The 27,385-nt window shown below is 32.2% G+C and overlaps 2 protein-coding genes across 2 annotated transcripts; one reads left to right on the forward strand and one right to left on the reverse strand.

The window, feature by feature from the left end:
• The first annotated feature begins 6,162 nt into the window (after positions 1-6,162).
• LOC130654798 (sister chromatid cohesion protein PDS5 homolog B-like) lies at positions 6,163-22,992 on the forward strand. The gene is made up of 38 exons (XM_057457429.1): positions 6,163-6,433; positions 6,970-7,164; positions 7,339-7,425; positions 7,509-7,603; positions 7,779-7,905; positions 8,154-8,234; positions 8,715-8,855; positions 9,051-9,166; positions 9,483-9,580; positions 10,185-10,291; positions 10,948-10,986; positions 11,394-11,455; positions 13,063-13,143; positions 13,323-13,436; positions 13,554-13,586; positions 13,661-13,709; positions 13,797-13,851; positions 14,420-14,778; positions 15,344-15,434; positions 15,622-15,691; positions 16,007-16,130; positions 16,246-16,407; positions 16,673-16,750; positions 17,313-17,449; positions 17,610-17,733; positions 18,316-18,450; positions 18,531-18,600; positions 18,896-19,007; positions 19,109-19,238; positions 19,486-19,533; positions 19,604-19,675; positions 19,761-19,814; positions 20,251-20,303; positions 21,041-21,574; positions 21,669-21,734; positions 21,811-21,853; positions 22,132-22,209; positions 22,421-22,992. Exons 1-38 carry the CDS (start codon positions 6,341-6,343, stop codon positions 22,448-22,450), a joined length of 4,143 nt encoding a protein of 1,380 aa, XP_057313412.1. The 5' UTR covers positions 6,163-6,340; the 3' UTR covers positions 22,451-22,992.
• Positions 22,993-23,849: 857 nt separating this feature from the next.
• On the reverse strand, positions 23,850-26,621 carry LOC130654803 (uncharacterized). The gene is made up of 5 exons (XM_057457439.1): positions 26,435-26,621; positions 26,056-26,162; positions 25,293-25,463; positions 24,758-25,108; positions 23,850-24,676 (listed from the first exon to the last, which is right to left on the reverse strand). Exons 2-5 carry the CDS (start codon positions 26,105-26,107, stop codon positions 24,051-24,053), a joined length of 1,200 nt encoding a protein of 399 aa, XP_057313422.1. The 5' UTR covers positions 26,108-26,162; positions 26,435-26,621; the 3' UTR covers positions 23,850-24,050.
• Between the last annotated feature and the right edge of the window lie 764 nt (positions 26,622-27,385).

Here is a 27,385-nt window from a genome sequence, read left to right on the forward strand (position 1 = left end):
ATCATTCTCACTACACGTACACATAAGATTTCTTCTTCCCATCGTTTAGGCTTCTTCTTAAAGATTTTCTGATAGTTATTTCCTTTTTAAAATGATAAGTAGACAAATAATTCTCATGAATGCGATATTATGAGAGAAAGTTTGTACCTTTTACGTGTTATTAAAAATAGGTACATGATGCAAAGAAGAGACAAGAAAAGACTGCTCAGGCAAAGAAATGACTGATCTGGTCATTTGATTACACGTTATTTTGTATCATTGATCAAGATGGCGGCTTTGTGCGTTCCAGCCGAAAAATATAAACAGACAAACAGAGCTATCCTTTGCTCACAATTATAGCTAGCCAGCGAGCTAGCTACCTATACTTTTTTTATTTTACCTGAACTTCATACTTATTTTCTTAATCATACTAATTTTGATACAGACTCCTTGAGTATTTAATGCTCGTTTTAAGCTAATATGCAGACCCAATTTGATCTGTGGTGTGTTGTGGTCTACTAAATTCCTGCAACATTAAACGGCCTAAAGTGATAACATTCACTCACCCATATTAAATTGCAGCCAAGGGGAATTTTTCTGCCCAGGTTAAAAACGGTCTGTTTATAAAACAGGACAGCCGAATTATGTACGCATGACCCGGTTATGTATATATATATATGCGTATGAACAGTAGAGTATGACACTGATAATCTAGATATACATTCCAAAACATATGATAAAATCCTATCATATATCTAAAATAGTATTATCACGTAGCCACGAACGAAAATCATCATCAACAGTTCCGATATTGCCTCGGATACCCGGTGTGATCATGTCCATGATCTTGCAACGGCGATTCTATGTTCAAATTGGTGGGAAGAAGTCAAGAATCAGAACCTTGATCAACGGTGTACCGCAAGGATCTGTTATTGCACCCGGTTATGTTTTCTGCCCTGATTATGTCGTGGTGACCGGATTATGAATGCTGATATAATGGCAGGCCAGGCAGGCTGTGATTAGCATTTTATTCAAACTTTTGTGAATGAAACATTCTCAGCAAGATAGAACACCATTGAAAACTAGACAATTATTCCTGTTGCAGGAATTAAGTTTGGTAAAAAGTTATTAAACTTGCGAATCCCAAAATTTAGTTTCCACAAAATTTCGTTTCATTTGAGAACAATAACAACTTTGCCGCCGGGGCTATTTGCTTGTCAGAAGTGATGTCGAATGATATAAAAGCCGATCGGCCCCGATTATGTTCCTTCTATAAGTGAGAAATAACGTAAAAGTGTCGCACATAAGATCCAAGTAGAAACATAAAGATTTAAGCAATGGTTGTATTCTATAACTACTATAATCTACTTTCTTCTGTCCCATCCTTAAACCCCTGCCAACTCCTAACTACTGTCAGTATTTTTTTAGAAGCCCTTTATGCTATTATTGCATGGCTATGATACTTACTAAGTTTCAATATTTATCTATTACATATGCATGCAAAATTTTTAGGTCCCATACCTCTTAGAGGCTTTGATATTGGGTATTACTTGAAACTACCCCTAAAAATCACTATAAAATCCTTAGAATCAAGAAAATATAACTCGTGTTAGGGTTATCCTTTGAACTTGAAACTTACAACACAACTTCTGTATGTTTTTTATACGTGATTAATCACATTTCCTGATTTTTTCGGATTTTACCCGAAAATCGGGATTTTCAGGCAATTTTTTGAAACTTTTGAAGCAAACTGTAAAAACTGGAAAAATATGTTTAATAACTTTTATTTGACTTAAAAAAGAATGTAAAAAACCACCCTAGAACTAAAGTAATTGAATTTTAAGCAGATGGTTGTATTTTGAACGAATTTCAAGCTTTTGATCAAAAGCAAAAGTTTATTGCTGCCATTTTGTTTCTTTTGTGACTTACTAAAGTGTGCTAAGTTTGATTTAATGTGGACAAGGCTATGAAAAATTATTAAAAGGGGGGGGGGGGGGAGCGAGAACTCCTCCTTCCCTGCCACGGTCATATTACAGGTCATATTTTACTGATGATGGCAAAAAAAAAGCTGTCATGGCTTTTTTTAGTTTTTTTCCAACGAATTAGTGAACAGGGAATATTATTATTAAAAATTGTATAAGAAAATTTATTGTTAAAGATGATTAACTTCTATATATACGGAGGTGTGGCACTCGAGGGCTAAAATATGCTGATATCAGCAGCAAAAAACTGAAAATCATAAGGCAGAATCACTTTTTTTCAAAATTACCCAGGGTTCCTCGACGTTGTCCGTCATATTGGCCAGTGCTGAAACTTGTGAATGAGTCGTTGGAACTAAGGAATCTTAAGTAATTTTTTTTTCATTAGATATACAAGAATTTGAAGTACCCCACAATGAGAAGTAAAGAACAGAAACGCCTTTCTGATGTCTGATGATGAAAGATGGTCGCATCTGGATAATATTTATTTTGTGATTTTAAGCTACCTAGCTAGTACCATGCCAGCATTCCAGGGGCACATTTGTTATTAAACAATGACGTGATAAAGTACAAGAGCTAAATATATTATTTTTATGTAGCTAGCTACACAAAAGATTTTTCAAGGCATTCTGTCATTTTAAATAAATATAGCTAGCTAGCTATTTGGACCTCCCATAACAGTGAACAGTCAAGACTTGAGTATATAGCTAGTTAGGTATGTAAGGCATTGCATGTTGGTTAAATATGTTGTTGCAACAAACAGAAACCTGTATTTCATAAATAAATTTCTGCAAATGTTCAGGTTTCTTTTATCGAACGGGAACTTATTTTTCATAAATAAATTTTAACCTAACGGTTTCTTTTATGAAATAACAAAATTTGGGAGAGTATTGATAGCCAGAAGTAATATTCGCTTGGAGCGGGAAGACCTGTCCAGGTTAAGACTCAGTAAAGGGTAAACTGTGTCACACGGAGGACACTTAGTGTAATGTGTTACAAATCCAGTGGAGCACTTATTGCATTAAAGATGCAGTATATTTTTCATAAACCAACATTCACAGGACTTACGATAAAGCCTATTGATACTTCTGCAAAGCAAATACAGTTTAGCATTTTTCATTTTGCATAATAAGTTCCTGTGGATATTCAAAAATTAATTGTGAGTGGCACTACGCTGAGTGATTAGAGCAAGTAAACGTGTTGCAGATCCAGGTGGACAAAAAAATAACTTTCGAACTACTTTGTATTTATACGACATAAAATTTAGATTATGTATTTGGCACTGTGCTTTAGAAGCACATTCCCACTTTCTCTGAGCTGAATAAGGTAATAAGGTCCTAAACCTGGGACACATTTTATCTGTTTGAACTATTTTTAATCCTGAGAATCACTTTGAATGTTTTCTGTACACATGGCTTGTCAAAATGATATGCTGTCAAAAACAGTTTATCGGCGTCTCCAAAAATGGCTAAATTCAGGAACTCAGAAACTATGATAGTAGTAAAAAAAATTTTTGGGTTCATTTCATCAAGCTGGTCTAAAAACATATAATACTAAGTTTCAAGTCATTATTTCATTTTTTACTGAAGTAATAGGACTTTTACTTAGTATATTTCTTTTACTTAGTATTCCTCTTGACGGCGATTCAACATGGGCGAGTGAATGTTACCATAGCCCCGGGTTAACCCAAGCCATGTGAGGAAAATTGGGGAGATGGCACACTGTGTGGGCCGTTGGATGTTGCCGGGAGTTGTCTAGTAGAGCGTGGGCCCTACTAATTGGGTCTGCGTAGCGCAAAATGAGCATTAAATACTCTAGGACTCTCCATCTAAGCCATGGCCCCTCCTGGAAATAATAGACAGGGTATATCCCTCGATATTTGTGAGGCTAGCCATGTAAAATATGCACATCTATCTATAGCTTTTCACACCGCACCAAAATGGCTGCAGGGACTAATCGGTTTGAAATTATATAATTTATAATATTTTAATAACAACCTTTTTTTCTGATGTGTTTTTATTTTCCTGCAAATGTTGTTGCATAGCTTATGTGTATGACATTAGGATAAGGATGAAAAAGTTACTTTAGGACATGGGTTTTAAACCTTAAAAATTTCCAGCGAGAAATTTGAAAACTAATAAATGACAAAATCGCAAAAGTTTATTTTAAAAATTTTTAATTTTGTTAATGTGAAAGTAATTTACATGAAAAAGTTTCTGATGTTTGTTGTGAAGAAATCTTCCATATTACCCATATGGGATAACTTGATGAACAATGAATTTTCCTGCAGGTGTTCTCAAATATGTGTAATATAATTTTAAAAACTGTGATGTAATTTACCTTAAACTAACCAAAAAGCTTAGCCTTGTCCTTTCATACTTAGTCTAGCTAGGCAGGGCCAAAAAGTTTAATATTCAAACTTGACCTATTTTACTGAGTATTAAATAATAAGGGCCAGGGTAATCCTAAATCTAGCTATAGGGTAGCTAAGCTACCTGTAAGAACAATATCAAACAACGTAGAGGCTGTTCTCTTTTGTAAACAAACCCAGTGGTATTTTGTAATAAGTACCAAATTTTATGTGTGCATTTATTGCACTAATGAGTGTAAACAAAGCGCCCTGTACGTAAATCCTAAAAATTTATGTCATTGGATCACTCTTTACGAATGACACCACATAACAGAGACACCGTACTTTGCTATTTTCTGTAACCTACCCGAGTTTTGGGTGTGATATATATCAGAATTAATTGTCTTTAAGTTATTTAAGACCAAGATTTGTCAAAAATATTATAGTTGAAATAATTGTTTTCTGAAGTTTTCCAAGTCAATATTGTAAAATATACTTCAATTTTTATTACTAACTTCTTGCAATGAATTAAAATTATAACAGAACACCTGGCTTCTTTAAAAGTTAAAGCAAATTAAGTGTTCTGAATATTATGCAGCAATAATAAAACATACGTAAGACTTAAAACTAGAAACTTCAGTGTTCCTTACCTGTTAATACTTGTTCAATATGTATTTTTATCATGGGACTTTGTTTAGAAAGAATATTTATAGTCTCTTAAAATTGGTTGTCATAATACTTCATTTTAACAACGGTAATTCTTTTGTATTGCATCACAACGACAGCAAAAATTAAATTAAAGTTGCTTTCGCCCTAATTTTTATATTTCCATAGCTGCAATATGTTTGAAAACTCCCGGACTGAATAGGGTTAATCCATATTATAATACATACCTTGTACCTTGTTGTAGGCTTTCAAAGAAAGTCTTCAGGATTAGCAGTTGTGAGCCAGTCCTCCATTGGATTGAACATCCAGTTTACACCAATGTGTGCATATGTATAATAGAGTTTGAATCAGCCCGTCTTAACGTGGTGTATCTTACCAGTTGTGGTTTATCTGGTATCTGGAATAGATATTTATCAAGGCTGTTTTTAAAAAGGTCCAGTGTACAACCAGCCATATTACGGATGGATTTGGGGAGAATGTTAAAGAGCTTTATTCCATGGATAGGTAAACTGAACGGATAGGGACTTCCTCAAATGACGTTCGGTATCTCTGTTTGCAGAGAGCGCAATCTTCTGGTAAAAGGTTTTGAATTCTGCAAATGATAAGATGAATGAGGTCTGGCTTGGTTACATGGCTGCAGTCTGGAATATTGAAAAATATAGCAGTTTCCAATAAAATGGATTTGTTCAAAAATTCTCTACTTAGTTGCTGACAGGATTTTCCGTATTGATAATTCCTCAAGCAAAATTCTACGTCTTGAGAGTTTGTGCGGAGACAGAGTTCAGCCACCAAATCCTCTATTTCATCTTGAGTTCTATTGGGTTCTGGAGTGCTTGAATCAGTTTTCATGGTTGCATTTTCCAACATTTTCAAACAAGCAGAAATTCCACGTACCTGTTCGGCTGCACATAAAAATTATCCAAATTAGTATGTGCAGCCAGTCCTTGGTATTCAACTGATAGTATTTCCCTGATCAGTTCCAACTTGCTTGTGCTACTCACTTGATCACTTGCACTGTAGCTTTGACTATGTTGTACTTTCCACTGAAAGATAGAAGGCAGTGCCCCACTGCTGCTCTAAGGCCACTAATGGGGGATTACCTCGTAGAACTTAAACTCAGGGACCTAGAATTAGTTTGAGTTTTTTATCTGTCATGTATCTGTGTATGTATCTGTGTATGTGTATGTATCATGTATCTGTCATGTACATGTATACCTCTGTCTGTGGTGTAAAGAGGATAGGCAAATCTGTGACTTTTTCTATGGGCCAACGACTAGTTATATAGAAATGCTTTAGTCTTAAGTGAAACATAAATCATTTTGTGTTATAAATTTATTTCCTTTAAACATAGAAATAAGAATGAGAAATGGATGAATCACCTAGTAAAAAACGACGAAAAGCAAAATTTAAGGAAATAACCACCACTCTTTCGAAGGAAGAATTAATCAGAAGCTTGAAGGTAAACATATATTTTTGGACAGTGTGTGAATTCTAACCTAGCAAGGTCATGATATACTGTGCTACACTTGATAGTGGTCATAAGCCGAATCTCCACTGGATGATCTTCGCGACAATTTTTGTGACGAAAAGCAGAAACCAATTAAACTTTTCGTCATGACGAAAATATCAATCAATCAAATTTGAGTGTTTATGACGATCGACGTAAAAATCATCCCGTGGAGATTCGCCCATAGGGTTGTTGAATTATTTACCTCTCATAATGTATCCAAAGTTTGTGTGGTCCTTATGTTAACATGCCCAACCGCTAAAGTGGCTCTAAATCAGCTTTTTCAACCTCATTTTCATTGTAGATCAACAAAAGTTTGCCCGTCTTCTTCCACCAAACGTCTGCACTTTCGTGCTGACTTTTAGTATTTTGGATTCATAGGGCTGCAGCTGGTTTTTACTTGCATAGTTTTTTTTAGAAAATAACAAAACAAAACTTGTCAGCTAATACATTTCTGTAATCTTTTCTATGCAACAATGTTTTTTCAGACTGCAGCTCAAGAGCTGACAAATGTTGAGCAAGGAGACAGCACTTCTGAATTCGACCAGTTTACTGCTTCACTAGCTACATCCTACATTTTCAAGCACAGGGATAAAGATGTTAAATCCTATGCTGCATGTTGCCTTGCAGATTTACTCAGAATATATGCACCAGAACCTCCGTTCAATGAAAACCAATTAAAGGTACGCTCCTTTTGTTTTTATCGAAACATAACATTGCCATTGTTTAAATAAAAATTTCAGACTACTAGCAGGAACATACTTTTCTTCCCCCTCTAGGTGCTATGATATTCATTTGTCTTTTACTTGAAAGTGTGACACCTACATTTTTTAATTAAAAACATCTTTGATTGACAGAACATATTTCGTTTGATGTTACAACAACTCAAAGGATTGGAAAATGTACAGGGTCCATCATACAAGCGACATTTTTATCTTCTTGAGGTATTTTACTCTACTTTTCCAGCGTGTTTTTTTTAAATTTGATATCCTTTATTAGAAATGTTTATATATTTTCATCATTCTAGAGTTTAGCTTTGGTTAAAACATTTAATGTTTGTATGGAGTTGGAGGCCCACGACATAATTATTGACTTGTTCAAGTTATTTTTCTCTGTTGTCAGGTATGATAAATCTTTTTAACACTAATGTTTCTAAAATTTATTTTTGAGAGCAACTCAATACCAACATAGTGTTCAAATAATTTGATGCCTAATTTGTACTTATTTTTTATTTTGTTTATCTTTTATCCAATAATCTTAATATATAATATAGAAAGTTTAATAAATAATGTTTTAGCGAGCATCACAACATAAGAGTAAAGAATTTTATGTTGGATGTGATGTGTCCTTTGATTCAAGAAGGAGATGCCCTCCCTCAAGAGATCTTAGATGCCATCCTTTTGCACCTTATTGAGCCTAGAAAGGTGAGGACTACCCTAATTTTCCAGTAGTAATATGATAATCATTTAGTTAAGTCATTAAGGGTTATGCTCCAGATTGACAAAAAAGTGAATTTGAAAGTTTAAAATTAACAGTAAAGTAAATTCAGTTTACGTTTTGTTATCTATATGGACATTCTTATGATTAAATATATACACATACCTAATATGGTACAGTGACTAGAATTTATTTTTAGTTGCAAGTGGTTAAATTTCTTCTTCTCACTTTTTAGAGCAAATATAAAGAAGCATACAAACTGGCTTGTGATCTTCTCGACAGATGCTCTGCATCAATTGAACCATACGTACAGTTGGTGTGTATTTAAGTGTTTCTTTTTTACCTACAGACCAGAAATAAAGTAATTCCTGGCTTCCAGAATTGGGTATTCTCTGTTGCCAAGAAAAATAAATTTTAAAGATGATTTGAAAAACATGAAAAAAGGACTAGGAATCTTAGAGATTTTTTCCTTAGAAAAACCTAATTTTCCAAGACAATATAAGATAATGAGATGTTGACTAGGTAAACAAGTTATTGAAATCAAAAAAATCAGAATTAATATTTAAAATTTATCTCACCTATTATTTCTTGAATGATCTATTATCAAACAAATGCCATATTATTATGTATGGCAGTTGGTAGGAACATTAGGTTCAGTGTAGTGCTATTTGTTATTTTCAGATTGGCTGCTTATTAAAAAGCAGCACCAGTAAGGTGTTTAATCCTAGTTAGAAACTCTGTCTGGACAGAACCATTCAAACAAAATTTCTTTTATTTATGTTTATATTTTATGTAGTTCTTCAACAACACAATGGTGCTTGGTGCAAGTGTGGAGTCTGATCTTGGAGAACATATGTATGATCTTGTGTATGAACTTTACAAAGTAAACAAAAGTGTTTTACTATCAGTATTACCACAACTAGAATTCAAACTAAAGGTATGTTAAAGTTATTCAATATAGTTTTCTTGTTCTTGTTTGGTGGGTTTCCAATTAATTCATAGGTCAACATGAATATTATAATTCAGATCTTTTATAAATTTTAGAAATACCAGCAGGTTCTTGTGAAATCTAAATGAAGAAATATTTTTATCTCATTATTTTGCTATTTTATTTTTATTTTTCTATCACTAGGGTAATGAGGAGAGTGAGCGTCTACAAGCAGTCAAGTTATTGGGTAGAATGTTTGCGAATGAGAACTCTTCTCTTGCAGAAAGTAACAAGGCATTGTGGAACTGTTATCTTGGAAGGTTTGTCAAATTGCAAGTTGATAGTTTCATGTTGCGTTTAAAATTTAAGTAAAAAAAAATTTAGTGTAAAACAAAAAAATATACATTCCTTTTAAAAGTTTCCTTATTGAAAATGTGTATCAAGGAGTCTGAAAAATTAAAAAAACCTGCATCATTCTCTAAAGATCTTGTATGCCTTAATGTAGTAATGCAGTAAGGCTCTGCTTCTTAGTGAATATTTACAAGAAGGTGTTAACATTTGGAGATGGTACTAAATTATTACAATATTCAATTGCCATTATATTTAGAATCTAACTAAAATAAGTCATTTTCTTAGGTTTTTGGATATTTCCTATGATGTCCGAGTAGAATGTATTCGAATGGCAAAACAATTTTTGTTGTCTTCGTCAACACATTTGAGATCTGATGTCACAGGTTAGTAAGATTCCCCTGTCAATTTATTTTTCTTTTAGGATCATTAATTATGTCATCACCATTAAGTTGCATTGAGTAAAGTTGAAGTTTATTATTCTTCAGGCTTTCACAGAAAAATATGATGTGTACGAATTAGGTGTATGAATTATTAGTGTGTTGCTTAACTTCTTAGGAGATGTAAAATTTTAGGAGTGCTATTTTAAGACTGTGTGCACTTTAATGTTTTCCATGTCTTGTTGGCAAACTGTCTTGTAACCTAGCAACAGTAATGTGCTTAATATGTGTTGTACAAATTGCAGCCCACAAAGGAACAGATTTTCTAGAAGTGATCAAAATGCTTTTTGTCTCTTACTTTGCAAGGCTAATTATGGCATGGCTACATCTCTAATGCAACAGTTATTTACAGTTAACTGTCTCTTATTTGAATATCATGGAAAAATTGAAATTGAAATTAAAAAATTATTGAATTTTTTAATTCAATTAATTTTCTAATTTGATGGAAGGAATTTTAATGGTGACTTTAAATGTGTATGAATTATGCTGAAATTTAAATTACAGAGATTCAAATCAGAGACAACTGTAATCTTAAATTAAATTAATTTAGATCAACTTTATGATCGATTTCATGACCCAGATGAGAAAGTTCGATTGGAAACAGTCATCACAGTATGTGACACAGCTGTGGATAACTTTGACTGTGTCAGTGACAAGGTAAAAAATAATTACTCAAATTTAAGGGCGTGAAGGATGAAACACCAATACCCATGTCGAAAATACTGTTGTTTCCTAAACTGCTAAATAAAAGCATATAAAAGTATATATCTTCTAAAAGCCAGATAAATCTCCTGTCGAATGGTGTTATTTTTGGCATAAAACAAACTTGGAAGATGTAAAAATTATCAAATACCTTTATCGAGAGGTACAGGCATTACATAAAAACCAAAACATTTAAATCTACTCCACTTTAGTACTAAAATGGTGTCTCTGTTTTTCTTTTAAGGTCTACTTTCGAATTTATATTTAAAAGTTGCTTTTTGTGCTTATTCATTGTACTTTTTACTGTTAAACCTAAAATGTAGAGGTTTATCAAGCAAAAATTGTTTTTAAGATATCGAGATTTTAACTTCGTAAAAATTAAAATTTATTAAAAAGGACAGAGAAAAAAATATTTGTTATTTTATATTTTTTTCCCTTTTTTATCTTTTTCCTGTTTAAAATGTTAAAAATTTATATTTTTATGTAAAATACTTATTCTACGAGTTATAATCTTTCCAAAGATGACAAATCAAAAAATTGTCAAAAATAATGATTTGTGTGTTATGTATCCTTAAAATTAGGTTATAAAATTTTTTTCTATTATTTTTCAGCTTATTGAAGGTGTTCAAGAAAGAATGAGAGATAAAAAGGTATTTAAGTTATCTATGGATAACAATAACTAGCCATAACTAGCCATTTTCAAAAAGAACTTCCTGTTTTTAAGTAAATGACAATTTAATTGTGCAAAGCTAACATCCTGCTTAGCAGTGCACATGATTTTATCAACAGTTGCAAGAGCTGTGAGTCACTGCACCATGCTGCAAAAGATTATATGGATAGCATCCAAAAATGTTAAATTCAACTTGATACTACAAATGTTGACATAATGTTTGTTGCACACATAATAAAGTTCTAGCATGACCATTGCATTTTATGTTAGTGCTCAGTGTTCTTGGATAGGTATAGGGTTTCAGGACTTTAACCTGTGCAATGAAGAATGTCAGATAATCTAGTCTACACTAGATTTAAAATAATTTTTACTTGTGTTTCTTTTTAGTGGGTTATTCGTAAAGAGGCAATCACTTGTATTGGAAAGCTGTATAAGAAGATATTTGCCAGGTAAGTCTTTGTGTCAACGTTTTGGTTAATTTTTTCAAAAAATCTTTTTTTTACAAGCTATATACTTAGAATTTCAATTAAACTCAAATGAGATAAAACTGAAAAATCGACTAAAAACAATATTTAAATTTTTTTAAATTTGTAGTATGATCATAAAATAATTGGAAAAGATGTTTTTTTTGAATAAAAAGATGCTGTAGACGTATGATATACATAAACAACCTCGGAAATAAAGTTTACAAAAAGCTGTCTATTAAATTGTGATTTCTGTTACGAAGTTAGACACGACATATTTTGATATTCAAATAGGCAATAATATTTGTTGTGGACTACCCAGTTATTTTTCGAAATTGATTTGTGAGATCTTCTTGAACAGAAAATTCCTTAAAATTTCAATTTTCGTTGGGTCAGTCTGGGGTAAACTGACTGACAGAAAGAAGAAAGCGAGAACGAAATTCTTTTCGTAGCGAAAAGAATTTCGTTCTCGTAATTATTTATATATGGCAGAGCGTCTTCGTTTCTCTCTTACGTATTGTTGTGGAAATTTTATTTTTCGCAGACTACTTTTCAGGCATTCGGGGAGACCTTAATTCTGCCTATATTCACTTTTGAAAACTTTGGTGGAAACACCTTGACTTTACCAGTTTGTTAAATAAAGCTTGTGAACACTAATCTTGCACAACGATGAAACATCCACAATACAACCAATTCTACAATTTCTGCTAACAAAAAATACAGCGTATCTTTCATGGTTGAAAGTCGCGCAATTAAAACGTTTATGAGCTTAAACGGCTTTTAGGTGACAAAAAATCAAAATTTTGATGTCACCATCATACTTTTTTTGTTACATTTGGCAAGTTTCGTCTATAATAGTTTTAATTTTTGGACCAATTTTGGCCTAAAATGACATTTAGATTTTAAATTATGATGTCACTATTATGTTCAGCATACTTTTTTTGTTAACTGTGCCAAATTTTGTCGAAAACAAATACCAATTTTGGCCTGAAACGTCATTTAGATGATTTCCAAGTACTTAGAGAGTTTAGGTACGAATTTTAAATCTATGACGTTGCAATTGATTATTTCGGACATAGTTAAGAGTTAGTAAAAAGAAAAAAAAAGTAAAAATAGTTACCAAGATGAGATTCGAACACACGACTACTCCCGTGTCGGTGCTTAGAGAGGCAAATATTTCCATTCTTGTAGGACACATTTGCGTTTTAATACAAGCTCACGAGCTTGTAATAAGCTACTACGGCGTATGCATCAAACAATGACAAACATTTTGGGAAAGAAAAAAAAATGTATTGAAAATTTTTGAATATGAGTTTCGGCACAATCCAAATACATTTGTGTATGTGCAGTGATTTGCCTACTCCTGCATGAGTCTTTAAATACAATATACATATAACTAAAAACAACGATTTTTAGCAGTGAGACAAAATCAATTCTAATTGTGCAAAATCACAATTTTTTAATATAAGAAACCTGAAACAAGAATTGTGGGTCTGATTTGTCAGGTACTGCACGTTACAAGGTTTTTTGGCTCCTAATGTAGTTAAAGTTATAAATTTTGTTACAGTTGCTATAAATAATTTTTGATTTAGTGGTAACAGGAACAGCATGGCTAGAATGTCCTGTACACCATCCAAAGTTTTGCATTTATACCAAAATACAATGGAAGACAGGTGAGGCATTTTGAAGATTATCTTTTCATGAAAATGTACTTTAAACATATGCAATATGTCAGTTTGTTTAGCAATCGATTTTTATGTGTATTTCCTGTTACTCAAAAGTTGTAAAAGCCATGAAAATATACCCAGGCGTTTTTTCTTAAAAAAACTTTTCTTTTATCATTTTTATGCAGATTATGTATAGAGCGTGTCCTTCATGGATGTTTCGTGCCAGTTTCATTGAATATGGAAGATCGGATGAAAAGACTGTTTGATGTTTACAACTCCTTAGATGAAGTAGCGACTAAGTATGTTTTAAAATGTCACTTGTTTTATTATTAGTTATTCCAGTTATTAATGGTTGGTAGGAAAGCAGAACATATTAATGCTTATAGCGATGTGAAATTGTTATTCTTTTTGTTTAGAATCCTTGATGGAATGTTGAAATACAGAGCAAAGTAATTAATTTTTACAACTTGATAAAACAAAGAATGTTGCTAATGTTTTTGCATTTGAATATTAATTTTTTCAGAGTCGGTCGTGATTTTTGTGCACTTCTTGAAAGCCACCAAAATGATGAGGTTTGGTATCTCTATTGTGTCATTTTTAAAAAAAATTCTCCCCGGATTGCAATTTAATTAGTATTACAAGTATTCCCAACATTTTAGCTAACTGAAAAAGAGAAAGAAAAAATGTTATACCGAAGAACTGTGGCTGTTGCAAGTAAGTGTTGTATGACCAGATCATTTTGCATTCTGGGCTAAATGATAATCACCTTGTTTATTTTTTGAAAGCTTAATTTAAATTTATTTTAAGAAATTGTAATAATGTACAAAAAAAATGAGATTTTGCTAAATTTAATTAATCTGCCATCTTGTGGTGCTTGCATATTAATCTTTTTATTCATCATCCCACGTAAAGAACAGGATAACTTAATGGTAGTTTCTGATCTAGAAAAATGAAACAGTCTGTTTCTATCAGTTCTTCATTTTTCACAATGAATTATTATCTATACCACATAACACAAGGAATTACATGTTTTAGCAATGGCATTTTTCTTGTTCCACACTTTGTTGATAATAGAAAAAATACTTGCTAATAACTTGCTAAGCATTAATGTTGTTTTTTGTTATTAAAAACAGACTTGTGTTTTTTAAAGAATTTTGTTGTTTACTTGTTAGATTAACCTGATTCAAGCTTAACTTTCCTAAATTTCAGACTGCCCATTTACCCAGATGTCCCTAATCTGAGCCTCAGTAGTGTTTAAAATATTAATTTTATCTTTTTATAGGAAATTTACCTGAACCATACAAGACACAAGAACATTTAAAAAAATTAATGCTGCTGTGTTCTGACAAAAAAATTTACCAACTCCTTATAACGTGTACAGATACGAAAGAAGAATGTCCAAAAATTATAAAAGCAGTTACAGAGTTAATTAAAAAACTGACTTCAAAAAATCCAATCTTGGATACTGTAAAATCATTGCTTGACAGAGCATGCCCTATGTTAATTGATTCACCAAGTTTCGTGATATTGTTAAAACATATAAAGAAATATATTGATCTGTTGGGTGATGATGATGACGATGATAACGATGATGAACATGAATTGATGATGAAAGGAAAAGCGGGTTTAAAATTAATACAGGTAATTAATCAATTACATTTACTGTTCCACATCATAAACATGAAAGTAAGTTATTTAAAAAATTAAAAGAAAAGATAAAAATGTGACTAGTATATGTATGAAACATAATGCCTTAAGTATTGGTGTCCACAACCGAAAAGATTTTGCTGTTTTATTGTATAACAAAATGGTACATAAGGATAGTTAAAACTGCTTAAATTTAGGGATAAAAAGAAAGTTTCAAACTTCAGCAAAGTATTTGTTTTATACTTCATCGACCCATTTTTCATTGTTTATTCAACAATACTAACTTCTGTTACACAAAAGAAAGTATTATTCAATGTGTTTTTATATAGTGTGATAACATATAGTGTGAACCAAGAATATTATTTCCTCCTATAATCTTGTAAAAAGTTTTAGTGTTTTCTCCGAAAGTTAAACCCCAAAACCTAAAATCTCCTAAAATTATAACATTTTAAATCTGTGGACAGGCTTTATTTAATCTCTTATAATAATACGAAGAGTATGCCTGTTTGTCTGTGACAGGCGAAATGAATGTATTCTTTTTTATACAAAACTATTTTAGATTCTTGCAAATGTACAACCGACTGTATTTCAAAGTAAAGCATGCTATGAAATTCTTTTGTTGTTTATAAAACACGACGACAAGGAAATTGGTAAGATGATTTTTATTTTGTAGCTACTTGGCTTGAACCTGGATTGAATTAAAAGTAAAAGCTTGTAAAACAATAAACATAAAATTAGTTTAAAAAAAACAAAGTGTACCATGGTTGTAATATCTCTGGCTGTGTATGCTATAATGGTGTTAGTCTTTCTCAAGATGTCTTTTATCTTTTGTTTTAGTTGAGTTTACATTAAAAGCTCTTGAGCCTGTTATATCAGAATTGGAAGATGTTGATAAAAATTTATGCAGGTATTTCAAAGAATTTCAAACAGATGTGATGTGGTCTTATCAAGTGTACAGATAGCAAATAAATTGTAATGAAAAGGGGAGAAAGAATTCTACACAAAATCCTCTTCATTTTTTAAGACTTTTTTGTATATATATTTCAGACACCATCTTTTTCTCATATTTTTCAAAACCTTAGATAATAACTCCACTCAGTAGTGCTAATTCAAACTTAAAAATCACAAAGAAATTATCACCATCAAATTTTAACAATTCCTGACATTAAACAAAAGAGCTGCACAAAAGCACTTCAATGACTTGTTGTTGTTGTTTTTTCAGTTGTTACCAACCTGTACTTAGTAAACTGGCAACCCATGGTTCTTTTCACCAAGCTAAATATGCGTTACGCTGCCTTAACCAAATGTTGAATGATTCAACACTAGTCTTTGAACGGATATTTAAGGTTAGATTTTATGCTGCTGTATTTTTTCAATTCTTATTTGATTCTCACTCTGCATTAAACTCTATTTGTGATGATGGTAGTATTAAAAAAGTAACATGCTATTTTATTTACGTAGAATTTGTTGCAAAACTTGAATTTTGATGGTACGTCGTTGAAACTAAGATCAACCATTGCTGCAATGAGTGAAATAGCAAAGTTAGCACCAAATATTTTTGAATCAAAGCATAAGATTATCATAAAAGATTTTGTTGTTAAAGAACTTCTTATAACTGATAGGGTAAGTTCGATTGGACATTCCTTTGGTGTACATTCATGTCTAAAGAATCTTGATCAACTCTACTTGGAATATGCCATAAGATTATCGTTTACTCCATCTTCAATATAAAGTTTCCTATATAGCTAAAGGTTACAATTTATGATTGTGTAATTATACTGGTAAAATTGACTAACTTGATGTTGGAGCATCCTTGGTGTTAGATCATTAAGATATTAAACATGGTTGTAGAGTCATTTAGTAAGTTATTGGTTTTACCATTTTACAGGAGGATTCAAGTAATTCTGAGGAAAGCGAAGATGAGTGGTGTCGTGACTCTGATGTTTCTGATGACACTTTAGTAAAGGTAAAAACAAGTTATTGATTTTGTTTCTACATATGTTTTTTGAAAAAAGATCCCATCTAGAGAGCTTCCCATGTCTGATTTTTTTGCAATTTTAGTTAGTTCTGAGGCCTTCTTAGCACTTAGACGGCAGACCACGTAGATCTATGGTCAAAAATGCCCCCTCCCCTCCCCCCATGGTTGGACAGCAATACCTCATAAGGATTTGATTGTTGTAAAAAGCACTTTGCATGTTTTAGAATAAGAATGAATGGGACTATCAAACGTATAAAACCTGAATCATCTAGGTCTTTTCCTTTGTCATTAATTACAACTTAAATTTCGGGAAGGTAAATTTTTGACCGAAAAATGTCTTAGGGTCAATTAAAACTTAACTAAGGCAACTATAAAAATAAGTGAGTCCTGAAAATTATATCAAATATGTTACTGTAGAATGGCTTTGGTCTCAATTTTGCTTTTGTCAGCCCAATATGTTGGTGTGCGAAGCGCACAAAAGTTACCAAAATTTTAATTTAAAGAAAAGACAGTTAGCCACGAGCATAAAAATGCATTTGTTTTTTTTTAGATTGAAGGTATAAAATTATTAACTCACTGGCTACTGGGTTTACAGAGCGATGAAAAAGAACGTGCGAAAGCAGTATTTCGACTTTTTGAGACTTTGTTAAGTCACGACGGAGATTTAAGTGGAAATGGAAAAATTAGGTATTAAATTATATCAAAGTAATTCTTCTTGCTGGTTTGTTGTTTGTATTACGTTTTGTTTATTTTGTAGTGTTGTTGATATGTATATATTTTTTGTGATGGAATTTTGCATGTATGTTATTTCATCAAAGAAAGTATTTTCCTGTATTATTTTTTTCAGTACACAGAGTAGATCTCGGCTTCGTTTGGCAGCAAGTTTAGCAATGTTAAAACTAGTACAGAATGTGAATTTCGTTGACGTCATAACTTTGGAACAATATCAACAACTTGCTCTAGTTATGCAAGTAAGTTGTTCAGTGTGTCTTTTACACAACCCTAATATCGATATTGTCAAAGTATTTTTTGTCTGTATACTATCCTCTAACATTTTTTGTATAGATAAATCTGTATGAAGACCTTTATACAGAAGTATATAGTAAAAACTCATCTCGTGAAGGATGCCAAACGTATAGGGGAATGCCCAATTGCAAAACCTGAATAGTTGAAATGTTAGTAATCATGTTGCACTCACTAAGATTTTTTGGGGAACGCCGTAACAAAATGTTATGTTTTTCGATAAAATACTTTGCAAATGTGCAGGGACTATTTCTAATTAAAGGAAACAAATTTTGCGTTGATATAAAGTTTGCTACTGTCAATGAAGCAGATTGTGTTTAGAGCACAAAAAATATTTCTTAATTAAAAAAGAAATTCTTCCTCCATGTATCCCTCTTTCCTGATTTTGTTACTTGTAAGCAAGTACAAACGTTTCTCCGAAGAGGAATTTCTACGTAATATCAACGCTACAAAAACATTTTACCTTAAGCCTCCAGTGTTTCAAATTATTTTCAGTGCTTGACCATTTCCTATCTGTTGTTTTCTATTAGGATTCGTGTTTTGAAGTGCGGGAAAAATTCACAGCCAAATTGCATCATGCGTTGGAAAGTTTGCAACTATCACTAGACTACATGGCTTTTTTTGTTCTTGTTGCTGTCGACCCCTCCAAGGAAAGAAAAACAAAGGTACTAAAGGTTATGTCATGAATTGTTTTTTAGGGAATAATTTTTCTGTGCTACATAAGCTCTTTTTTACGTATATTTAGGTAAAACAAATGATCGCTAAAAATGCTCAAACAAGAAGAGACTATAGTAAGCTACACTCGACTGCAGCAGGTATGCCTAATTTTATATTTTAAATCGCTTACGATTAATATTTTTAGTACCCTTTGGAGTCATTTTTGCTAAAATATTTGAGATAAAGCGCATGTCATTAGTTGCGTGAAATTTAATTTGCATATCAAACTGTATTTCTGAAAAATTTGTGTTTATTTAACACCCTGACGCAAACAGATCCTGTGGTGGCCTTTAATAGGGGGAAAACACCTACAAAATGCTTGAAAAAGGTTTCAGCTTTTTGGTTATAAATAATGATAAAGAAGTTCTGGCAATTTTTCACATTTTCTTTTAGCTCGCCCTTACGCAATTTTACCTGAGTACAGTGTACCATATGTTGTTCATCTTCTTGCACATCATCCAGACTTTAATCCAAAAGATGTCAAATCTCTACAGGAAGTGAAAGAGTAAGTATCTGAGGTGACAACACTATGTTGTAAATATGCTTATTTTGTGGTGGAACAATTTTTGCGTCAACTTGGTAATAAACTCTGTTTATCAATTTTAGATATTTGTGGTTCTATCTGGAGCCCATTATGGGTGCTAAAGCAGAGAATTACAGCTTTTTGAAAAAACTTTTGGAGAACATCAAACAAACGCGAGACAAACAGGATCCTGACAATGAAACTGCAAACGAAGTATGTTTTTTGTCATCAATAAGTGACTGCATTGGCATACCTATTTTTATATTTTTGGATCAAATCATGTTTGACCAACACTTCTCAGATTTTTCTGATAAATGAATTTTTCTGTTTTTTTTTTCTGCGGGCTGGTACTGTAATAATATTTATATTCAATTTTTTTTTTGCCGTGGGTATTGTAAAATTTACTATACAAATGTAAAAAAACCTATTAACCTGAATATCAATGGCTTTCTATTTTTAGAAAATGTATACGATATGCGATCTTGCTGTCACGTGTATTATGACTAAGGTATGCAAAGAAGCTGTTTTGACATTTAAAGCAATCCTTAAATCATTTTAATCCTTCTGTTTGGATTTAGAATCATACTTTTACGTTGAAAGACTTTCCTGGGAATCTTGTTTTACCGAGAAAGTTATTTATAGAAGATAAGGTAATTATTAAAAGTAGTTTTAAAAATATTCTTGTCTTCCTCATGTGCTTATTTTTTTACTTTAATGCAACTTTTTGGTATTTAGACTATAAATAGCACAAAAACATACCTTCCAAAGGGATTTATCTTTTCTCCAAAGGTAGGCATACTTTAGATTTTTTTTAATTTTTCATTCATCGAAACGGCTTCAATTGCTAAGGCTGAATCTTTGTTTAAAATTTTTAAAAATATAAACGGCTAAAACTTAAACCTAATAATTTCTCGGTAGACGTAGAAAACAGTTATTTAAAAGAAGTTTTTTCTGATAAATGAGGACATCAATGTGAAAAATAGCAAGTGTAGTTTAGCAAGCTAAAATCTTATAGATTTGAATATTAAGCTGGTTAACTTCATAACTTTGAGGCAGGATTCAATATTTTACCTTTAGCAACTGTGGCTGAAATGGGAAATGAACTTGAGCAAGATTTTGCTAATGAGAAAAATTATTACATGCTATAACGATTCAGTTAATTGATTCTCTGTATACGTGTTAAAACCAATAAGATTTTACTGTAAAACATATTAACTTTGTTTAGAAGAAAGCACCTCCACTTGACGTCAAAGTGATCTCCCATAGTGACGACAAAAAGTAAGTTCAGACAACCAGTTAATATGTGGCTGGGAACTGTCACAAAAAGAACTGCTTTGTATGTTAAACTTTACGAAAATACTTATATACAAATATAAGTACTTTGAAATCAGCAGTGCTATTAAAATAACATGGCTGACAAAATGTTCTAGCTAACCTTTTTTAAGCAACCACGATTACATGTCTCATAATTTTCCGTTTAAATAATAAAACTATTTAATGTTTACCGAAATTGTTAAATAATTATTACTGAAATTCAGTTGGAACTAATTCGTGCATTAATCTCAATGAATGTCAAAAATGAAAAAATGTTTTAATACTTGGTAAAAAGTTTTCAGTTTTTCCATGAAATATATTGATTATTGAGAAAAATTTATAATAATAAAAGGTGAGAAATTTTGGCGATACTAATTCCTAGCCTGCACTTAGGTATCTCTGAAATATTAGAAATGTAAAAGATACCAAGGCAGCATCTTAAAATTTGACTGAAATTTTTCCAAAGCTTTGTAATAGATTAGATGTTGGCGACTGTGTAATTGAAGCTTTTCTAATGGAAGACAAATTCTTATTTGTGTAGGGTTTTGAATCCCATTTCTTTTATATTACGTTATCTTATTCCAATTTTCGTATGTTGTGCTAGGGTTTATGGAGAAATTTATTTTTCCTAAAAAGCCCTCAATCGCACAGAATTTGAATAGGGAAGGTGTTGCCGGACTGAAATAGTTTTTTTGTTTCAGGGAAAGAAAACAGAACAGTGCTTCAAAACGTTCTGTGCAGATATCCGATAATGATAACGAGGAAGACGAAAGCCCTCGAAAAAAATCTCGCATTTCTTCCAGCACAAAAAAGAAAAAGACAGCTATAGCAGCTTCTGAGAAGGAAGTGAAAAATGTTAAGAGAAATTTGTCAAAATCTAAAATGAAAAGTCCGATAAAGAAAACATTAAAATCTCCCTTAAAAAGAAAAGGAAGCCCAATGAAGAACAGTCCGAAAAAAATTCCTTTAAAAAGCCCAAAGGCTAAGGCAAGCCCTGCAAAGAAAACGAGCGGCAAAAAAAGCCTTCTCACCAAAGTGGTTACCAGAAATAGCCCGTTAAAACAACCCAGCCCAAATAAAAGCCCGTCAAAGAGAAGTAGCAGAAAAAGTCCAGTAAAAAGAGGGACAGGTAAAAAGCAACTGAAGATGGATTCGTTTTTAAATGGAAGAAATAAAAGCGAAGAAGATTCCGAGGTTGAAGACATGGATGCTGTTGTTCCAGATGAAAAACCTGCGTAGGAGTCTATTTTTTCTTTTTCTTTTCTTTTTCTTTCTTTTTCTTGTTTCTATATGCAACATTTTTATCAAGATCTGTTTTATTCCTTACAGCTCAAAATCTCCAAAAAAATCACCGAAAAAAACAGTAAGCAGGCTTCGATTGACGAAGAAAAAAGGGTAAGTGTTTTTTTTGCAGGTCTTATTTATTTATTAAACTGTTCTCATCGTTTCTTTTCTTTGTCTCTTTATATAGATACGAAAATGGTATGGATGTTGCAGGTAGTGATTCAGACGAGGTAAGTTAAGCCAGTGATTTTATGACAGGATGGCCTCTCTTCCTTCGTTTAAATGTTAATACTGTTATACGAGGCTGTGATTGCAGGAACTGTTGACTGCTTCCTCGCGAAATATTGGATTATTTAAAAAATTAAAATTGACAAGATATAAATCACCTCGTGTAGGATTGAGTTTGATTTCTATAGTTTTTGAAGAACCTGACACATCCCAGCCTGAAAGAATGTTTTTTGATAAAGGTACGTGTCTTGGCTATGTCGCTTAATATTTTATTTTATAGATCCCATTAAAAGAATTAGCGAACTCTCCAAATAAGAATACTTTAATACAAGTAGAGGAAAAGCCTGGGAAACTAAAGGTATGTTGTTGTTGTTGTTGGTGTTGTTTATTTTAAACTCTTATTATCCTTGTTGTGTTCAAAGTTTGGTTTCGTATAAATGAATTTCTTATAAAAAAAGATGATGTATTGAGGCTGTTCTGAATGTTTGTCTACACATATAAAACAGTGTTTTCATTTGCACCCCAAAATAATGTGTAATTGTTACTATATTCTCCTTTCTAACTTATAGATACGACGAAAACAACGTACAAGGAGATAGGTGATGATTATTGTATGATTATACGAATATATAGTAATCGCTGCGTGTTTAACATACGTGACTGTTTCGCCTGAGAAACAATTATCCGTGTTTAATGATTGTTCCGTGGTAATAAATGATTAAGAAGACGTTCCAGTGAATGATATTCCTGATTTTTAACTTATATACCAAAATGTAGATATTTATTGTGATATTATATTTTTATCACTTAGAAAAATAATTTTTGCTTTCAATTTATAACTACATGTTTTTTTGTATTTTAAGTGACGTCACATTCTCTGCACTTAACTGCACAGACTTGATAACTTTGAATGTATGTACCACACCAACAAAGTATTCACCAGAATTCTCGTTTAATGCTGTTAAGAGTGCTGTCTATTACCAAAGGTCAAACCCTTAGATTTAGTAGTATCTTCTTTAAGTTTACAACCTTCCGCGTTGTGCTTGATTCATTTTTGACATTTTTTATGCAAACTTACAATTACGTTGTTGTATATACTTGTTCTGAACAGTTAAAAAAAGGCTTATGCTAGAGGTGTTAAGTTTTACAAATTTTTACCTTTGTCCACGTTATCCTTTAGGGCATCCCGCCGCCCATCGCTCGATTAATTGTTTTTTTTTTTAAAACATATTTTAGAGCTTTCCCGATTTGAAAAGTTTTATTTTTATGCAGATTAAGCAACCTTGTTCCCAAGGCCTTTTCTAAGTTTTTTCACATGCACGAATTTTTATTATTTTTCACAAACGATAGCGAAGTGACCTATGAATTACAATACGTCATAGCTTTTCTTTGGATCCACTCATTAGGTTTCTTCCTTTTTTTGCACAAAGGTACTTATCAATGAGTACTGGAAGGTGACAATTTTGATTTTCAATATTAGGGGCATTTTAGGCAAAATCAACTGAACCCCAAGACCCAAAATAGTTTCTTTTAAGTCTTTTATGAAAAAGTATTATTAAACTTTTCTATAAATAGAGTAAAATGTAAAAACAGATCATTATTCACAAATTTTATTTGGTTCTATCTGCAAGGAAAATCTGATCAAAGTTACCTAAAAATAGTTTTTTGGTCACACGCGATGGTTCGTCCGTTTGTTCATGGTTTATTGTTTATGCTAATGTATGATATTCGCGTTTGGCCATGAATGTGTAAACTTTTATAAAAAGAACCTAGTTGATAAAATAAGAACGTTGTGGCTGAGATATTGCCAAGAACATTTATGAAAATACTAAATCATAGATTTTGAGAACAAAATAAAGTCAAGAATTACTAAAAAACAATTATTTGAGAACAGAAAAATATCAAAAGGCTCAGAAAGTGTAAGAAAATAAGCATACCAAACCTCAGCCAAAGTTTCGGCGTGCTTATAAGAAAACGTGTATAAAAGTAACAACGGTGTCTAACAATCATTATATTTTCGTTCAAAATATACAAAAATCTGTTATAAATTACTAAATATTAATGTTTTAACTTTTGTAGCTTTTAAATTAAGTCCTGATCTAACCAACACCAAAATTCTTTTTGCTCGTGAGGAGGAGTTTCCTAAGACACTCCTTTATGTGTATCTTTCCGCAAACACGGCTTCTAAACTTTATAAAATCAACCTTCTGCGCCACTAGTTGGATACTGATGTGATCTGGATTGATCGTACATTACTTGTGGCGTGTAACTGATTTGGGCTTGTTTAATCATAAAATCAGTCATTTGCGCCTGCTGGTACTCGTCAGTATACGCTTGTCGTAAAGGCCAGTTTACGTATGGTTGTTGCGTTATATAACCGGCTTGCCCTGCTGCTAGCATTATATTTGGATTAGCAGGAATAAATACTTCGGTTCCGTCTGGGTATCCTCGTTGTGCGGGATCGTATGGACTCGTTATCAATCTGTGCTGTTCGATCTCATCTCTTCTTAGTGGAGATAGATCACGTGACTGCAACTGAACAAGCCCTGTTGGAGAGTTTCTAGTCTTGCGAGGGGATGGTCTTTTGTTCCGGCTGGTTCTACCAGAGCTTGAAGCAGAAGAATAATCATCTTCCACTCCTTCCTCTGAAACATCCTCCTTTTTGGTATTCATGCGACGAAGTTTACGGAAACCGATTATAAACGAAGCTAGAACGACTACAAATAAGCAAGCGCTTATACCGACAATCATGGCGACGTTAACGTTTGAACCTTGTTCTTGGTTATTGTTGGGGACTGTCGCAACGGTAGTTGTAACAACCACTTCTAAAAGAGAAAGGAGTAATCAAAAGGTAAAGAAAATAGCTCTGGATATGTTTTCATGTTAATATTATCGTATAAACTTACTTTTGACATAGCTTGAAATAGCTTCATAGGTCCCTGTTAGGACCATCCTATCGCCAAAATTGGTTTGATCGTAATACAAAGTCACATTTAACAAATTTGATTGGGACTTTATGCTGAACGGTACTTTGATTTTTGTACCAGTTTCCACTATTATTTTTTGATATATTCGCTCCGGTCCTACTATAAACAATGTTCCCTTTTCAATCAAAAAGTCTTTTATTTGAAGATTGATCTTTGTGCCGGGTCTTGTATTGATCGTCCACGTGCATGCTTTGGCTTCTTTTTTTATCGATCTTGAGTTAATAAATCCCTTGCTATTGGTTAATATACAGTCACAGTTGCATTCAGTTACTAAAATAAAAAAACATATTTCTCTAACAAAAAAATCCGTCAAAAATAGGTATGGAATTTATAAGGGTAAATATAACAGAATATTTCTGACATTATTTACTTGGTGAGGACAATCAAAAAACACGAAAAATTAGCTGAAGAAGACAACAAAGACGAAGAAAAAGAAAAAGACAAAGAAGACTACCTGCTTTACATTCTACTCGTTTACATTGAGAAATTTGTTCAGCTGCGCCCGTGCAATTTTGGTTGGGCGCAATGCAAGTTCTAAAGCGCTTTTTGATTCCGTTGACTCCACATGTTTCCGTGCACGGTGTGTAATCAGTCCAAGTTGTCCAATGATCGGCATCTGCAAGAACTGAATAGAAAAAAAAATTGTTAAAAAATGTTACTTAAAATTATATATATTGTAACTGAGAAAAGCAAAAGTTCTTAAGTTCAACAAAAGTCCTGTACATAACCAATAAAATATCTAACACGAAGCGGTTTGCTCTCAATAATGAGAAAATTGAGTTTTTTCTATTATAATTTTCACGAGAAATTAATGATTTTAATGAATGAAAAGTTAACTGAATTTTTTTTAGTCTTATTAAAAGCTGTTTTTGCTTTCTTGGCAATTTTCAGTTTTGATGTTCTGATAAAATAATAAAGAATATAAATTACAGTACACTTGATGACGTAACAATACACGACCGCGGTGGCAGCAACAATTTTGTCCAATCGCTCTGCTATTATTCCGCATGGAGATTTATTGAGTCAAGCAGCTTGTGGTTTCAGTTTTTAATCACATATCGTGATAAAACGCATTCTCCGCATTTTTCATATCGTTAAATGAATAGCGCAAAGCAAATTATATTTATTTCGCTGGTTTAAATGTTAAAAACAATGCAATTATAAATCTATATAGTTAAAACCGCAAAGTAACTAGTTGAGATACTGGTCACACTTACCTAGCGTTGTTTCAACCACCGCCAGCAACAAAATGACAACAACAAATTTCATGACGTCTGTATTTTTAATATGCTATAGATTTTTTCTTATATATTTCTATAGATTGCTAAAAAAAAGGAGCATATATCACCTAAATATGTTTATTCTATTTTTAAAAAAAGTTTACAACAAATACAAACTTTGTAAATCAACAAATCCATATTTGCATATCTTCCATGGCGCGAATTTTCCGCTGACATTGAGAATAAACATGGTAGCAACAAAAGCGATACGAATCTTTCTAACAATTTATCGTGCAAAATTTTTTTCACACAAGAAGAAACTTTACACAATAATAATATTTTTTCTTATTTAACAAGATACTTGAAAGAAACTAACCTCTGTATTTAAAGAAAAAATAACACCACAACTAATTGAACTCGACTACATGGCAGATCGTTGACAGTTCAGTCCATCCCCATATTAAAGATGGCATTTTTATCTTCTCTAACATCACTTATCCAATGAATTCCCCCAGAAAAAAAAGCAAAAGTTTTTACTTCCGTTGTACACAAACTTGTAAGCGAACGACAATATGTTTAACATTTTAATGCCTGCTCTCGTTGATTGAGATAATTCATGCGTGAATATTTTTTTGTAAAATGACTTAGCTTAGTTTACACTACTCTCTCATCAAAAAATTTTAGGAGCGAGTTCACGCTGACTTGGTTTTATTTTGCTGAAACCAAACACTAAGAGCTATATATAAATTGTCCTTGTGAAAAAGAAAACACGATTGAAAGTATGGATTTAGCTTCCTTTGATTAAAAACAACAAGAAAACCTGGATAATTAAAAAAATGTTTAAAAAATTCTCAAGGACGATCCTTTCCTCCATTTATAAACAATTAAATATATTGATTTGTAACATTGAAATAAAGTTTTTACTCTTTTTTCAGAAAGCGTCTTATTATCGGATATTTAAACTCCTTACCTAAAGAATAAATTTGTATCGCTGTCATGATGCCAGAAAGGTACAAGATGCCCTGGTAATGAAGTTGTTAGAAAGCGTCTAACAACAAAATCCTGACCTTCTTACTTTCTTTGGTACAAAAGAATTTCGAAATTTAATTTATTTTCTAGCCTTATAAATCTTAACCCTCTATCGACCTGTCTGCAGTTGCGATGATAATGAAAAGTGTGACCTTTGTTACAGTCATCTATTAGTTATAACTGGTGTCAACTTCATCAATTCCTCGATATAGTTAAACATTCCACACAGTCAATTTTTTTATAAAAATTTTAAAGTTTTTATATAGGAAAATCAAAAGCGATATACGAATGTGCTTAA

The sequence above is a fragment of the Hydractinia symbiolongicarpus genome, chromosome 8 (assembly GCF_029227915.1).
Source record: "Hydractinia symbiolongicarpus strain clone_291-10 chromosome 8, HSymV2.1, whole genome shotgun sequence".
Classification (NCBI taxonomy): Eukaryota; Metazoa; Cnidaria; class Hydrozoa; order Anthoathecata; family Hydractiniidae; genus Hydractinia; species Hydractinia symbiolongicarpus.